The 17,993-nt window shown below is 35.2% G+C and overlaps 2 protein-coding genes across 4 annotated transcripts in view; one reads left to right on the top strand and one right to left on the bottom strand.

Moving 5' to 3' along the window:
* Mtpalpha (monolysocardiolipin acyltransferase Mtpalpha) overlaps window positions 1-11,529 on the top strand; it is a 75,232-nt gene extending 63,703 nt beyond the window's left edge. For both annotated transcript variants that reach the window (XM_081741714.1, XM_081741709.1), the window contains 3 exons: window positions 393-588; window positions 3,780-3,982; window positions 10,501-11,529. In XM_081741714.1, the coding sequence (XP_081597840.1) occupies window positions 393-588; window positions 3,780-3,982; window positions 10,501-10,707 (606 nt within the window). In that variant the 3' untranslated portion in view covers window positions 10,708-11,529. The remainder of the gene's footprint in view (window positions 1-392; window positions 589-3,779; window positions 3,983-10,500) is intronic.
* A 4,918-nt stretch (window positions 11,530-16,447) lies between these two features.
* The window catches only part of LOC145679686 (uncharacterized), a 28,796-nt gene continuing 27,250 nt past the window's right edge, over window positions 16,448-17,993 (bottom strand). The window contains exons 6-7 of one of the 2 annotated variants that reach the window (XR_014130500.1): window positions 16,830-17,109; window positions 16,448-16,785 (exon numbers count right to left, since the gene is read on the bottom strand). Coding sequence is in view for 1 of the 2 variants with exons in the window: in XM_081750261.1 (XP_081606387.1) it covers window positions 16,927-17,109 (183 nt within the window). In the remaining variant the exon portion in view is untranslated. Of the gene's footprint in view, window positions 17,110-17,993 lie in introns of both variants that reach the window. The other variant, XM_081750261.1, reaches the window with a different exon arrangement.

Below are 17,993 nucleotides of genomic sequence, written 5' to 3'. Positions count from 1 at the left end.
TTATAAGTTCAGATGAACTGTTCAGTTACTTGTTTCTTATGTTGCTTTGTAAGGTACGTTATTGTAGTCAGTCTTAAAATTAAGAGATTCTGAGTTCAGGAATAAAATCTTCTGTATTGCAGACAATTGAAATATTACAAAGCACTGTATTTATTTATTTATTTTAATGCAGGACATTAACGATGTTGTGATAAAGACCTTGAAACTTCATATGTGAAGGTCATGAAGTTCCCATTTCATGCATTAATAAAGATAAAGAAAAAAAGATTTTAGACATATGATTCTATTGTCATAAGTTTTCGTAAATGTAATTTTTCCCATGCATTAATTTTGAACAGTGTTCGGCGATAAATGCTACTCAGTTTGTATATTAACTCTAAATATTCTTATAGGAAGGAGTGGGTCCCAAGGACCTTGATAAGTTGACTAAATCTTTTGGCTTTCCTGTTGGCGGAGCAACTTTGGCTGATGAAGTCGGATTGGATGTTGCCGCTCATGTGGCGAAGGATTTGGGCACCGCGTTTGGCGAACGATTCAGCGGAGGTGATCCAAATCTTCTGAAGGAATTAGTTACCCAAGGCTTTCTTGGTAAGTTAATAGTGCTTCTTTCTCGTGTATTGGCTGCGTGTTGTTAAAATTAAAGAAACAACGATTATTCTCCTAATTTAACGTTATTTAGTAATTAATTTTATCTTGACTCAATACCGTGGTTATGAAGGATGAATACCTGTGGTTACGAACAGAAGAGATTTGGATCCAGTCAATTAGCTTGCGCACAGGCCATTATTCAGGATTAATTCACAGATAAGAGCCCCTTCAGAGTTACATTATTTCGCCTCCAAGATAGTTGGATTGCAGAATCTAGACATGATACTGAATATGTTATTAGCTGATATACTAAATTTGCAAATGTAATTATTTCTAATGAGAGTTCCATATTGGCTAACTAAACTAAACTCCCCGGTACGAATTTATTATCATTTCACTCATCGTTATCATTGTTTATGTCGGGCATAAACATGGCTTGAGCTCGTTCGTCCCTTATGGGCTAACATGCTGTCTTCTGTATTTGTGATCCCGCGTTCGACTCCTTATAAAGGCTCAAGATCTTTTGATATTTAGTATTTTGGGGACAAGATGGAAGTTACTTGAATAAAGAAGTAGCGGATTGTGAGCCAGGAAAGTTAGAAATAATAGCATTGTTAATCGATACGCTGTTCAACTGTGTTTGCTTTTTTATACGGGCTGGGTCTTTCGTGGGCTGCGGGACACAGTTTAGTATTAATGTTATTTGCACACTAAAGAGAGAGCAAAGAAAGCAACTCTTATTTGAACTTCTCAGTGTTGTAAAAAAAAAATTACGTTGAAAACTGTTTACCGATGTTATAGAATTTTCTGATGTTTTAGAATTTTCTGCTTACCGCTTTTCTAGTACGAGGGAGCGATTTAGCTAGGTTTTGATTGTGAGATAATTATAGGGAAGTCTAAGTGAAAATTCAAATATAGGAGAGGGACAAATTGTTTTCATGAATGGGAGGAAAGCACCTGCTTTCGACCATAATTATTTTCATGAAAGATGTAAATTTTTTCTGGCTGCAAAGTAATTATAAAGTGACTGTACGGGAACTAATTGCGGAAACGGGAAGTGATTAACTATTTTCATTGAGTATATCCCTTTTCGGCACTGGGAAGCTACTTAGTTGTTAATTGTGGGTAAACTCGTTGAATGGAGGAAGATCAATGATTTGTGTGAATTTACAGTTTTCGGATGTGAAAGAAAGTTGTTTTTCTGTGTATGTGTGTGTAGGGGGAGGGGGTATGTGGGGATTTTTGGAGATTAGAAACTAGAGGTTTCTGGGTTAATTTACGCTAGACTTAGATTTAAAACTCATTATGAAGAAGGAGACTGGGAGAGAACAACGAGAAAACCTAAGGATATTTTCCACGATAACTTCACATGAGCGGGAATGATATAGTACTAAAATTGTTCAGTAAATTTAATCTCCAACCCTCTTAACTTTTTATTAATTGTTGTACGCGAATAATTTTACCCTCAAACGAAAGCTTGAATCTTCTGCTTTTCAAGAAGTCTTTCACTTTTCAATATAGTCCTTGCCAGCGTCGACGCACGTGCGCCAACGGTGCACTAGTTGTTGCATGGCATTGGTGAAGAATGAGACCGGTTGCTGACGACACCAAGAGCCTTGATAGCCTCCATGTTGGATTCGAAACGCTGTCCTTTTAGATTTGTTCCTTAAAGGTTAGGAAAAATGAAATGAAATGAAATCTTTGAGTTTTACGTCCCACGATTATGCCTGTTAGGCTAAAGGAGACGGTGATAATGAGAGATGAGTGAAATGGTGGAATGAATAAAGTGGGAGGAAACGGGAGAACCCCGAGAAAACCCACGAGCACGGTGTTTGTCCACCACAAAGTTCACTTGGCGGGGGCTGGGATCGAACCCGGGACTCCAAGCACCAGAGGTGAACGCTCTACCACTGAGCCACCGCGCCCCCCCTTAAAGGTTAGGAACAGCCAAACGTCTCAGGGGGGCTGTAAGATGAGTACAGCTAAACATCACCAAATTGGATTTCCTGTAACGCGGCAGTGGTCTTTCAGCTTGTGTGTTGTGTTGGTGGATTGTATTTTTGTGAGGACGAACTACGCAGACGTGCACATAGTGTTAGTGTCTGTATGTAATGCTTGGAATTGATAGTGGCGCCACGTTAAAAAAACAAAAACCAACCAGCACCACACATTCACTGTCTCAAAAGATCGTGACAATTAGTTCCCCTTCTGATGGCTCCGTTTTGAACTGTTTAGGACAGGGAGAGGGTTGATCTACTCCATGGACTGAAGTTTAGTCTGAGACTCGAAGTGATAAGCTTAGGACTTGCCCCAGTTACAAGGCGCTTAAGAAAGGCATCTTCTTTGTGGTTGAAAGGGAACAAATTGTGCATATACGGGTTTTTACGGGCTTTTTCACTTCCACTGTAAGCTGACGCGGAATCCACCTTGAACACACTTTCTTGAACCCAAGCCCGTCGCGTATGATGTGATTCAGTGTTCCGAGTGATGTGTCATTATTGTCTGCAATCACCCTCTGTTTAACCGCGAACCAGTGCGTCAACCTGTCCCACTTTCTCTGCAGTAAATGCAGTCGTTGACCGTTCACTGCTATCCTTGTCATATAGACACGATATGGTTGGATTCTCTGTGCGCACAGTCCAAACCCGCTGTGGTAATGTCCACACATGCTTTCCCATATACAGTACTCATACAACGAATGTTGATGGATGTCACACCTTCCACAGTCAGGAATTCGATGACAGCACACCGTTTTAACCGGATGTTCTTGTAGTCCATCACTAATTCTGCGTCCGCATCGTTGTCAGTGGTGTGACCTAAAAAAAAAATTGTAAAATAGAAGGATCATACTTTTGTTTGAGGGTACATTTGTGCACGTACAACAATTAATAATAAAATTAGAGGGTTGGAAGTCAAACTTATTGTACAGTCCTTGTATGGTCCTTGTCTTTAGTATGTGTCATGTATTTTTTTAATTCAGGACTTTGTGATAAGATTTTTTTTTTTAAGCTTAACAGTTGTAAGTTCAATACTTTATTATTTGATTTATTGAAAAGTAGTATGAAAACAATAAAGTCCATAAAGATATATAAAGAGAATATCTTTTCCTTTACTAATTATGTACAGTCGTTATGTTTTAGAAAACTCTTATATGATAGATTGCAGTTTTCAGTAGAAGTGTTCTATTTTAGGTAGAAAATCTGGAAAGGGTGTATACGTATATGAGCCTGGCGTGAAAGACCGACCAGTGAATGAAGAAGCTGTGGATCTTATAAAGAAGTATTCATTGGAGCCCAAAGGCTCAACGTCTGTTGAAGATCGTCAGCTACGAATGGCAAGCAGATTTATTAATGAAGCAATCTTGTGCCTACAAGAAGGAATTTTACATAATCCCGTAAGTATCCATGTTAAAATGAGAAATATCAAATAATGTAATTTCGGTATGTTTATACCATATTGTCCTGGACAATGTAATATAACATCTTTAAACTGATTTCTGATACGATTGGAGCTTGTAAAGTATCTATTTAGAGTTCCCAGTTTATCAGTCTGTACTGAACTATCATCTTTAGACTTTTCGACTATGCGTTGTCTTACGTAACGTTTGGATCGTCTTAAATTTGTATCATTAGAATTAGAAAATGACTTCCAAATTCTGAGTGACGTTCATATATGAGCTTCCTAATTTTTACATTAAATTCGAGTACCTGGAAATTTTCTGGAAATAAAAATCTAAAACAAAATCCATTAACTTTTCCCCGTTCGCACAATTTGTTATATAACATTCTCCAATAAAATATGTCAGTCAGTAAGTCTCGCAAAATTCGCATTATCGTGCTTACATAAATAATTTCTGAACTCGCTCCCTTCTTAAAGTAAAGTATTACTGTAATTTTAAACTGACGAGTCATCGAAAGAGTGAATTTTATAAGCTTGTCTTCCACCAAGAATACTCAGGTAGCTCTATAGTATTCGTAATCCGTTCTATAGATTCATGCATGAGCCTACTTAGTAAAGCATTAGTGCATGCATGGTTTGTTACAGCATTTATATTTAAACCTGAAAATACGTAGATTCTGTTGTAGCTTATAAAACTTAAATCAGTATTTAAATTACTTCACTTGTCAAAATTGTTTTGTATTAAATAATCCATTTGAATTTCCTACACTATATTCATAAGTGAGACCAATATTCAAACAACGTTCACTTCTTCGAATCCTTGATAATTCCTGCTATATACAGGATGTTCTAATGATATAAGTGTATGTATCTTCTATTATATACACAATGCAGGAATGAGATATCTTAAAGGAACGGTAACTCAAACACACTTTTGTCGCAGGTTACAAGTGTTCGATGTGGGATACCGTTGTGACATGGCAAACATTTAGTTTGTAGTCAGTTTCTTCCCACACTGAAGCTAGTATATCTGGTCCACTGCTACAACAATCCTATTTCGCAGTTCAGGGAGGGAGAATATTTGTGTATATTCAGATCTTGAAATAGGACATTATGCATATTTACTGTTTCACTAAAATGAAATGAGGTTTCATCACTAAAGATCGTAACGACTATAAAAATCATTATCTTCAATGATCAGCACTTTTTTTCAGAAGTTATCGTGCGTCACATTATCTTCAGGCTTTAGGGCTTGTAACAGATGCAGTCGGTACGGCCTCAGTTGAAGTCTCCTTCGTAACGCCCTCTAAATAGTCGTGGCATTGCTAGATCTGGACTCGTCCGTCTTACATATTTCCTGAAACTCCGAACGAAACTTGCTCAGACTTGTTCTACTTATCTGATGCACGAGGTCTTCTGGTGCTTTTCCCCTTGCACAGGCGTCTTGTATTCGTAACTTGTCCGTACTACCTTCGGATGTCGTTATCCAAAGGGATTCGCATCCATATTACAGCCGAGAAGCACGCTGTAGTCCAATTGCTGAGTTACACATTGCAGATTCCAAGATACAGAAGGCTTTACAATCAACAGCCGTCGCCCTTTACAACTAGCGCAGTTCTACAGCGGAGTTACGGAACACTACCTACAAAATAGGAAAAAAAAAAAAAAAAAAAAAAAAAAAAACCTTAAGATGTGTTTCATTTCTGTATTGTATATGAAAGAGAAGATACATTAAATTAAAACCCCAATAATGATTTAGAAATATGTATAAAAGGAATCACCCAGGAATTAACGTTATTAGATTACCAAAGCCAAATGTATTTTCATTGAATAGAAGTGCATATAACAGTTAGTTCAGAAATATTTCAAATCAGCTCATATTTTCATTGTATCACACGAACGACGATGAATATTAATAACGTTCGTATCAGGCCTCAGAATAAAACATACACAAGTGTACTTTCTGGTGCAGCGTTTAGTGCACGTTAGCAAAGAATTAAGTAAAATTTGACTACTGCAAGTAATATATCTACTTAAATGGTAACGAATCAAAGAAAACTGACCCCTCGTTCCTTTGTACAGCCAAATATGTACAAAACATTATCGCTTTATTTTGTAGCCAAATCAGACCATAACTGTATATGCACAAAAGTAAACGCTGAATTACTCAAAGTAGAATTTTGATTCGAGAATTTTGTGAAATGATAGACAACCATATTTGTAACTCTCTTCTTAGGTTAGCAGTCTTTCGATTGGTTTGACACAATTTTCCACTCTTCCCTGAGGTAAACCCGATTTTTTAGTTCCCTATACTTTTTTTCGTATTACTTTTTTCTTATATTTTATATCGACCATCCTTGAGGTGTTTTCCTTCTTATATTTCCTTTATAACTAATAGCGTGATTTCTCCATGTTTCACAATGTTTCCAGTCATCCTATTTCTTCGGAACAGTCTTAGGATTATCCTTCCTTCTTGTACTATTTCTAACACTATTTCATTTAATACCCTTATCTACTCATTTAATTTTCAACATCCTTCTGTAGCAGCACACTTTTGAATCCTTCAATTCTCACTTTTCTCTTCTAGAGTCCGTATCACATCCATATGCTTTCATCATCCTTTTCTACCTCAATTCAGTTGTTGGTAACTTCCAGGCGAACTGATTAAATTTCTAAGTATGGTGGATAAATATTATAATAACACTAGTTAACAAAGGTTTTGTTACATAAAAGGAAATACCTGTTCTTAAAGGAACTTTTTGCGCTGAATTCGAATATGCACTCGGTTTTTCTCCATCACGTACGATTTTCCCGTAACAGAGGGATTTTCGGGAAAATCCCTCAAAAATTTCCCTTTTCGTTTATTTTACACCCCCAAGATCTTGTCCCCTTGCATATACTAACATAGAAATTATACCTAAGTATACTTTGATTCATATTTAACAAACCCTCCAAGTTTCGTAATAATCGCTTTATTCTTTCTAGAGAAATAAATATGTTTGTATGTATACTGTGTGTACTGTTTATTGCACCTTATAGCAATGCTTTCAGATCTCTTAAGTTGAGGTAAAACGTTTTGCTTTATTACCACAAACACATATATAAAATATAATACAATATAATTTACAAGTGTGACAATTTACAATAAACAATAATACAAATGTACCAAAAGGTCATGAAAAGACAATCAAAACTATCACAATATATGAAACTTCCATTGGGTTACAAAAACGTACACTACTTCCTTCTTTTGTAAGAAATGTTGCATTCTCTAACAAGACCCCAACAATAGTCCCCCATCATTGAAGGATCCCATCGTCCCTGGTACCTTTTCTCCATTGCCATTATATCTTGGTGGAATCTTTCCCCCTGTTCGTCGCTGAGAGCACCTATGGTTAGCAGGAAAGAAGCTGAGGTGGGAGTGCAAAAAGTGGATTTTTAAAGAGATCCTACAACCCAACTCTTTGTATTTCTGTATCATGTCATGTACGATTTCTGTGTAACTCTCAGCTTTGTTATTGCCCAGAAAGTTGCGCACAACACGCTTAAATGCTGTCCAGGCAGCTAGCTCAGCACTGTTTAACTTGCTGTCAAAACTATCATCAAGCATTAATTTCCTAATTTGGGAACCAATAAACACTCCCGCTGAAATCTTAGCATCACTCAGGTTAGGGAACTTATCTCGCAAATACTTGAAACCTTCATGTGTCCATGGCTTTGACAAAGTTTTTCATAAGTCCTAACTTGATATGAAGTGGCGGTAGTAATATCTTATTAGGATCTACCAAAGGAGCGTATTTGACGTTGCATTCTCCAGGTACGTAATTCACTCTAGGTTCCCATTCCTTCACTTCATAATGCTTGTCATCAGCTCGGCTATCCCATAAACATAAAAAAACATTGGTACTTCGTGTAACCGCACTGCAGTCCTAATAAAATACCAACTACCTTGAGATCACAACATATTTGCCAACAATGGTCCTTGTAATTTATAAGATTTAGCAAAGTTGACATGGTGTCATAGGATTCCTTAATCTTCACTGAGTGCGCAAGTGGTATAGAAGGTTTTTTATTTCCATTATAATGGAACAAAACGAAAAAACTTGGAGAATTGTATATATATGTATTAAGATATACATATACTGTACGTTTAAAAAAATATACGTTGGAAGTACATTCTATTTTTATACACGTTTCTAATTTACAGAGAGCAATACAAGTGTGTTGTTGACTATTGTAAATATTCATTTTTATGTCTGTGTTTGTAGTAATAAAGCAAATCGTTTTTACCCCAACTCAGGAGATCTGAAAGCATTACTATCAGGTGCAATAAACAGTGCACACAGTATACATACAAATATATTTATTTCTCTAGAAAGAACAAAGCGATTTTTACGAAACTTTTAGGGTTTATTAAATATAAATCAAGGTATACTTAGGTATAATTTCTATGTTACTATATGTAAGAGGACAGGAGCTAGGGGAATAAAATATCTGAAAAAGGAAAATTTTTTAGGGAATTTCCCGAAAATCCCTCTGTTACGGGAAAACTGTACGTGATGGAGAGAAACCGAGTGCATATTCGAATTCAGCGCAAAAAGTTCCATTAAGATCAGGTGATTTTTCTCATGTAACAAACAAAAAGTTTAAATTTGTTAACTAGTGTAATTTATGAAATGTTATGTGACATACAAGTTAATACAAACGGTCGGCACACGTGAAAGACAGTTACCTCCAAGGTAGGAAAAAATGAAATTAAAAAAAAAATGCATCCGTTTTGGGAGGATTACATAGTAGCATTTTCAGACGTAAACTATATATATATATATATAATATAATATAATATAATATAATGTTCATAAGGTATGTAAGTGCAAAGATTTCACAGTGTCCGATAAAGGGATACATACAGCAATCCATCGTAATGTGTATCCACCCTCTAAGACAGCGTTACCCAACCTTTTTCAACTTGCGGCACACTACGGGTGTAACTTGAACTCTCGCGGCACACTCATAGATATTATTATTTGTAAATATAAAATACCGTGGTATTTTTTTTCTGTGATTAATGATATTTCTCACAGAGAAGAAAGCTCGATCACTGGTTTTCTCCCCGTGGTTAATCCTTATGGTTACTTTTCATTCTAATTTAAAAATAGAAAACAATTCAGCGACTCAGGTTTGCAAAACTACGCTTTCTTTTTCGAAAACTGTATCCAACCTTTCACTAAGAAGATAGATCACTAAGTAACGAACGGACAAACAAATCTCTTACTTTTAAAGCACAAATGTAGGTAATTTGTATGTATGTTTGCTTTGTCGAAAGTATTGAATGATATTTTAAAATTTCAAGTTACGAAATAGTCTGCAACAATAAAGGTGCAACAATAGTAACAACAATACCAGATACTTTTTTCAACATTAAAATTGTACACAAGAGTAACACGCTATGAAACTTAAAATTGTAGATTTATAGTAGAGGTTCGTAGTAATGTGAAATACAAATATACATTTTCCATTATGTCTTGCAATTTGATTTCTATAGAATTAATAATTTTGTTTCGATTTCCCCGCGGCACACCAGCGGCCCATTCTTGGCACACCGGTTGGGAAACGCTGCTCTAAGGATATAACGCCCGGTCAAAAACAGCAGAAGCAATCAGCTGTGCAACTCACTCGAGATGTCAGTGCAGAAGTACAGCAATGTGTGACCAGAGATAATCCACCACCGTAATGTGAAATAGCAGGACGTATCCGATGGCCACCAGCAACTGTTAGGCGTGAAAACGACGCCTAAATGAAAGATGTGTACTAACATCAATGCACATCACCTAACGGTGAGTGGCTATCTAACGGGTGATAATTGGCATTATGTCATCATTCCGGATGACGCATTATCTGCTTCACCAGATCAAATCTGGTGCGTGGGGTTTACTACCGTCCTATCGGTCGAGCGAAACATGCACAGTGTATTCGCACATGAAAAGAAAGTTTCCCAGAGGGTTTGTGATAGAAGCAAGTTTCTGTTCTAAGGGGAAGCTACTTATACATAGAGCGGCAACCGCCAACAGGCCCCTGTAACTACGGTGTCCTACATGGCTTGTATAGAACCGGAGACAAGTATCAAGGCTATCTTATTTAGACACATCCCTATTAAATCGCGAAATCGGAACATCATAAACCATCGAACCATAACACTTGAGGGACTTCGGAAAGTATGCAAGGATGATTGGGCCAAACTGGATCAGACTGTGCTGAATAGAAGCTTTCTTCGATGGAAGTTCCGATATCGTGCAATTGTTCATCTCCAGGGGCATTATATTGAACATATCGGTGGTGGAAAATGGGTTTTACAACATAGAATAGGCGGGCGCAATTAATTACCACAGAGATGAAAATACCTTGTGTATTGTGATCACGAGAAATGGTAAAACCTACACGAATAAAGTTTATTTTCAAATATGCATTATAATTCAGAATATGTTAAAAAATTGCAACTTCTTACTTTTTCAGCTTGAAGGTGACATCGGAGCAGTTTTTGGCCTTGGTTTCCCACCATTTACCGGTGGTCCCTTCAGATATGTCGATAATTACGGCGCTGGTAAATTAGTAGACAAGATGATGGAATTTCAGCAGCACTATGGAGAACCTTTCACACCATGTAACTTGTTGTTAGAACACGCCCGAAATCCGTCCAAGAAATTTCACCCTACGGCGTGATCTCAGAAATATTCGTCCGTCACGGTAAAGAAGTGTGACCGGCAGGTAGCCTACAAAAAGTCTGGTGCTTAAAATACAACAGTGCTTGCGGGGATTAAGTTCATTGCACGGTGGGGAGGAATATAGTTCTTGAGTTACTCTGGAAGATACTGCATTAGTCAAATGAGCAAAAAATAGCCAGTGTATAGGCGCCCTGAAGAAAGTTTTCATGTAGGAAGCATTCCTGGAGTTTGTTGAATAGAACATTTATTCAAATTCTGTACCAAGTGTTGACGAATACTTGGGAATATCAATGCAATTTCACTACTGTACAGTGTGATATATATAAATATACATTATTTTGTTGAGATAGGTTACTATTTATATTAATTTTGGTTATGTTCAAATAACTATTGTAAACATTTTGAGAAAATTATCAAAATTACGTAGAATTGGGAGTTAGTAATCTGCATTTCTTTGAAAGTCATGTAAACATCTTTCGGACGCTCGTATGTATGTGCCTGTTTTAATCTCAGAGGGGAAAATTGGTAAGTTACTAAAAATACCCGGTGAATGGGGAAAATTTCTACAAGTATGGTTGTTAAATAATGTAATTGTTTATGTGAAAAATAAAAGCCCAGTATATATTGTACAAAAGCAATTTTTATGCTTCATATTGTATGTATAATTTATAAATTTTGTATAAGATAAATGCAAAATTTTTTATACGTATGTACACAAAATTTGTGGATTTGAAAATGAGTATTCTTGAAATCAAGCTGATGGTTAGAATAATAAAATATTTCACTTAAAGACAATAAAAGATATCTAAACTTACATAAATATATTATTTCTAAAATTACTAAGCTGTAATTTTAAAAGTTCAATACCTAAAAGTGAGCATATTTAGACAAATGTTTTAATGACAACTTCTATAGTAAAAGAGTCAAATAATGGCTCGAGGTAATCGCGTTTCTGAATGAAAATAACTTATTCATTTATTAATTTTTTTTAATAATAGGAAAGAAAAAATCTCAGGGTTGTATTAATCATTAAGTGATTAGTTCAGGTTTACCTGAAACACACATTGATGCGAATGAAATACTGATATTTATAAGTAAGTTTCTACATCTGGTAAGAATTTATATATATATATATATATATATATATATATATAATAGTTAGTGTCCTATATTTCCACCGAAACACCTTAATTTACGTGTATTTTTAGAATAAATATGTAGTGAAAATTCATTCAGCTCTCTTTTATAACGCTTTTGTTGATTGAGAATTTTCGATTTTTCTATCATGCAGAAAATAAACATCTAATACAAGCAACAACAGAAATATAGTCACAATTGATACTAACGTAACTTGGTTTTCTCGTTTTAAAATTGTGCTTAGCTATTGTAAAGAAATTCCGCCAGAGCTTTTTCGTAAATAAAAATTTCGTCACCATGTCGGTGAAAATTCAGCATATACTTCAGATCGTTGTAGAACTCCTTATTTAAGAACAGAATACGCAATGAAATTAAGGAAGAATGGAGCAAAACTAGAATTATAAAAGACTGCAAAATAAAGAAAACAACATAAAATTGTTAAACTGTCTGCAGTAGCTTTCCTTCAGTTATTTCCAGTGATCATGGAATATGCCCCGTTACTTTTAATACTGTCATAGGATTACCAGATAGACAATTACCTCCATCCTTGAAAGCGTCAGTTGAAGAGGATTGTCTCGTCCAGTATTTTTCTTCAAATTGGGTAACGTAACGTGAACAGTTACCATCCATATTTTGATTTCTTTAACGGTCTTAACGAATTTGGAGTCAGTACACGAACTGAAAATGCATATCTATTAAAGAAGTATTCATCTTAAGCACCGTCTTTTTAATTTATTCGTAGACATTTTGAGTATTTTTAAGCGAAAAAAACAATGTAAATATTCCTTAATTATACCATTCTGATGGTGATTATAAGCAGTCATTGAAACGTCTACGAATAAATTAAGACTAAGTGCTTGTGAGTTCAAGGTTAATATTACTTTAGATTTGGAGTTGCTTTTATGACAAAAATTGAGCACGTTTGCACCCCGATTTCTCAGCTAGGATACCACCCAAATGTTTTTCAGCATATCCTGAAATCCCTAACAAATTGTTCCCTGTAAACGTTGATTAGTATTTGAATTACGGAATGCTTTCTCCCGTTCCTGTCTCAGGAGAGAGTATTAAATTGTCTCCTGTAACTAGATTCATAGCCTGAACAATAGAATGAAAACATTTGGGAACAAATCTACTGAAGTACTGCAATATACAGGTACATCAAAATTGAAATCCCTTGAGTTTCATTGCTGACATAAATATATTAGATGTGGTTTTAATGTAATATCAAATGTATCTTGAACCAACTACGTGTCCATTAAAGAAATTACGTATAAAGTGTATTAACGTATGAGGAAGTAAAGAAAGTTGTTGCTTTAGCTTACATTCTCTCTTCTGCTTTTCAGTCACTTACTTGTATGAATTTAGACTTCACATTAGTGAATTCCTTCACTGTTTCACACCTGGATATTGTTCACCTATGTCATTTGAACACTAATTCGTTATTCTTACTGTGATTTTTTTTTTTAACCTTGTTCAAAACTTACACATCCATTCGACCTCTACTTGCATAACAACATTCAAACGTTATTACTTGAACATTATTTGTGTGACGTTAGTATTTGACGATATCTCTCATGCGTACGAAGTTTTCTACTGCTTTCCAATGTTACTCTTCTCAAGTGGCAAAACCAAACGAAAAGAAGAAATAAAAACAGTGAGTGAGTTAGATTTGAACCCTAATTTGCTGCTCGAGAACTCGGTACACTAGCTACTTGATCATGCCAAGATCTGGCAAACGATTCACATTAGTGATTTTCACTGTACCCTCGCTTCCAGGTTCGATTCTCCGATGATTTAGTTTAATTCGCGAAATATCGTTGATTTGTATGCATGAAATATTTTGATTTGGAAAATATGTTGTATTTAGTTCGGAAACTATTCCATGCATAATATTCTTTACAAGATTATTGAAAGATAATTCTGATATTCTTTACAAGATTATTATAAGATAATTCTGACAACAACAATAGCGCACGCATAAGTTCATCAAGAAGGTGTTCAAGCTCCCAAGTTCATATAATTTTAGCTGTTTGTGTACATATCTTAATATAGTTGTCTTTTTGCATAATATGGGGGCGCGGTGGCTCAGTGGTAGAGCGTTCACCTCTGGTGCTTGGGGTCCCGGGTTCGATCCCAGCCCCCGCCAAGTGAACTTTGTGGTGGGCAAACACCGTGCTCGTGGTTTTTCTCGGGGTTCTCCCGTTTCCTCCCACTTTCTTCATTCCACCATTTCACTCATCTCTCATAATCACCGTCTCCTTTAGCCTAACCGGCATAACCGTGGGACGTAAAACTTAAAGATTTCATTTCATTTCATTTTTTTTTTTTTTTTTTTTTTTTTTTTTTTTTTTTTTTTTTTTGCATAATATCTTGCTCAAGGAAGGAGGTTAAAGTCCCGAAATCCACCCCTCCTTGCATACGCCACTAGACAACACTGTTAAGTCAGTGTTTTTAATTTGAGAATAGACTAGCCCTCTTTTGAACCACTTTCGTCAGAAACTATTATTATTATTATTATTCGTGAGTTTTACAGCTATGGCTAAAAGCTGCAACAATCAAACTCTCAAGTAATTCGTGAAGTTTCAGCACAGCCATGTATTAGATATACGTATATTTTTATTCACCATTACTCAGTCATCTTACATAAGTAATAATATGGACGTAGTGTCATTTGAAAATAAAGTGTACATACCGAGTTGGCAACATATTGCATTAGTTATAGAATTGATGATGATGATTTTGGATAGCTTGTAGATTGCTTAAATACTTTTAAAGATACTCAAATTTATCTTGAAATGTTACCATTGTCTAGATTCAAGTTTCTCCAATTTTTATTCTGCTATAATTTCATTATTAACACCTATTATCAGTTACATTTTTGGAAAATGTTACACTTTCGGAAGAACTTTAAATCTCTCTTCATTATTCAAAACTAGTTTTTTTATAGTAGAGAAGCATTTCTTGTAGGTCGAATGAAATTACAGTATTGTTTTGGATGTTATCGTTTGAGACTTATCCTTAAAATCCTAAACGTACAGGACTTATCCCTGAAAGTGGAACAGTTAATCAAACAAATGCCTGGAATTTGTAAAGCTCTTATCAAGGGTTATTGTCGGCATTTCATTGAACGCAAATATAATACATTTATCTTAGTGGAAACAGAACCATTGATGTTTTAATTTTTTTATATGAGCAATGATTATTTTACATAAGTTCAGCAAACTGGGTTTTGTAAAGATAGTTTTTTTGAAAATTCTGAAAAATTAGTAGTATGCTCAGGCTTGACAATGACTATATACCTAGATATATAATACTTCCTTACAAATCAGAATTTTTATAAACCTGAGACACGTGTCCGTTAATTTTTAATGAGAATATTATATACGGAATTTCATCTTTCACTTGATGGGTTCATGAGATAATCAATTTTTCGCTTAAATTATGACCCTACTAACCCCTTAGGATATGTATTGTAATCAAAATAACGTGATAAAAGCCCAGTTCGAGATACTTGGTAACTATATTCAAAAATTCATTCCAAACTGTTCATTTTCTCGGGATTCGACCACACAAGATCATTTTCATTTTTATAGTGTATATTAGGCTAGCTGAAATGCACATTCTTCGCAGGGAATTAATGGGAAGTATTTGAAGCCTCTCCTCCCCCACCTTACCTTAGGACACGCATTTTAATGAAAGTGTATGTGAAAATCAATAAGATATTGTATCTTTGGTATACATTTTTTAGTACCACTATGCTCTACCCCGTTAAGATACATTTTTTAATTAAGATGACATGATTATAAAAAAAAATCTAGATCAAGATGGGTATTAACTGTTATAAAATTCGTTTCAATTGGTTCAGCCTTTTTCCCGTGTTTATCATGAAAATAAATAATGTGGCGAAAACAGTTATAGAAATTATACCTTAACCCCCTTAAAAGCGGAATTCTGGAAACGCTGAGGCGCATGTCCGCGTATTTTTAATGAAGATTTTATCGAGTTTCATCGTTCTAACTTAAAAGCTTCGTGAGATACTATACTTTTTTTTTCTTTTTTTCTTAAATCCCTGCGAGTTCGAAGCAAAATTACATGATAAAAAATAAGCTCGAGATAGGTGCTAACTATGTTACAAGATTTGTTTCAAACTGTTCAGTCGTTGTCAGTTTACTTTTAATGATGAGTTTATATGCAGAATTTGATTTTCCTAACTTGACGGGTTCGTTAATTTTTTGCATATATCATGACCCTCGCTCCCATTCTTAGGATATGCATTTTAATCAAAGCACATGATAAAAAACCCAGTTCTAGGTAGTTGATTAGTATATAAAAAAAAGGTTCATCCGATTTTCCGTGATTTACTCACGAACAAGATCAGTTTCACTTATATTACGAAAGTAGTTTATTTGTCAGAGCTCGTGACCATCTTGCTTGCTTCTCATGCTTCAGGTTGGAAACCACTGTTTTAGATAATGTATCACCAAGCAACAACTAACTACTCCCAGGTTCTACCATCAGCCTTCTAAGCAAGAACTTTAATTTGTTGTATTCCAGTAATGTAACAACCAGCTTCCCTCAGGAAGAAAAGTGTACTCCAATACTTTGCAAATTAATGATTAAATCGTGCATATCTGCTAGTTCCATTTTAACCTTGCAAGATTCTACAATTTTAGTCCGACTATAGAGACTTTCACCTTCTTGCCCTTGTAGTTTGTGCTTTCCAGGTTTAATGAAATCTCAGATTTGGTTAACTAATTAGAAGTAAACGTGAGTCAGCGTCATTTCACCTAATCCAGAACAATGTGATTAATATCTATAGAAGAAGCGTACATTTTCACATTGACTTGAGATAGGTGGACATATTTCTTTCGAAAATGTCTTGAAAACTTTTATTAACTTTTCTGCTTAACCTTAAGTATGCGTTTAAACAATGACATATCTTGCTTTACAATGACTCTACGAATTGAAACAAGTTCTGTTAACTTTGCTTTACAATGACTCTACGAATTGAAACAAGTTCTGTTAACTTCCGTAAGTGTGTTAATGGTTAGTACTTCTTGAAGGCACTGATAAAGTAGACTTATTCTTCGTCATCTCCAATCCATGGATTGTAAGACTTGGATCTTCCCTTCTTTTCCTTCAAACAAGCACATTCACGATGTTCATCCCAGAACTTAGACATAGTTGATATTTTCTGAGGTTCAGGAGGCAAATCCGAATAGCACCTACGGTGTTTCAACCAAGAAGGGTCCTTAATTTCCACCTGAAATAATAAAAGTGTAGTTACTGTAGAAGAATAATAGATTGTTGAAGATTTATACATTATAATGTAATCTGCAAAAAACGCAATACCGGTGCTTACCGTACTGTTGTGTATTTTCCTATAGTTCAAGTCAGTAGTTACCAACCTTTTTTGACTAAGGACACATTTTACTGTACGTCCACTATATGCCGACACATTTGGTTGATTTCTATTAACAATAGCCTACAATTTATAATAGTAGTGTAAACCTATAGGTTTCTATAAAGTAATGATTCAGTACTAAAAAGTACTGAACATTGTTGCTACCGAAGAAGGCGTTGATTAGTATAGTCTGTTTCAAAATTTACAGTATTTTAACTAATCATTGAATGTTTCGTGATTTTAAAGTTCTAAAATTTTGCGACACACCGGTTGGGAACCCTGGTTTAAGCCAGTAGTGTACGAAGATGTTCAAGAAAAGAATTCAAGCTCCCAAGTTCGTTGCATACAGATCTTAGTATGTGAAATGTTTATTATTACATAATATCTTGCTCAAAGGGGGATTAAATCTCGTTTCTTCCTTGCGTACGTCGCTGGTTTGAGCAAACATGTTAAACGCCAAATGTTCGATGTTAGCTGTCAACAGTGCATAATAATATAAGTAGTAATATAGGTACTTATACAAGACTATATTGATGTAAAAAAATTATCTGTAAGAATAAACCATTTTTGAGCGTGTTTCCTCTCAGCTACGTTTGGTGACTAGTAATTTCCTCTTTCATAAAGGAACAAGGTAAAAATAAATAAACATGTAGTTAAGTTTGAAAACTACTATGATACGTTGGGTGTTACTCTGTTATATTACAAGTGTAGGTTATGAACGATCATGTTTATCCATATCTTAT

Source organism: Thermobia domestica, chromosome 2 (genome assembly GCF_964235325.1).
Source record: "Thermobia domestica chromosome 2, izTheDome1.hap1.1, whole genome shotgun sequence".
In the NCBI taxonomy this organism is placed as follows: Eukaryota; Metazoa; Arthropoda; class Insecta; order Zygentoma; family Lepismatidae; genus Thermobia; species Thermobia domestica.
This window is presented reverse-complemented; position numbering and strand designations above follow the sequence as displayed.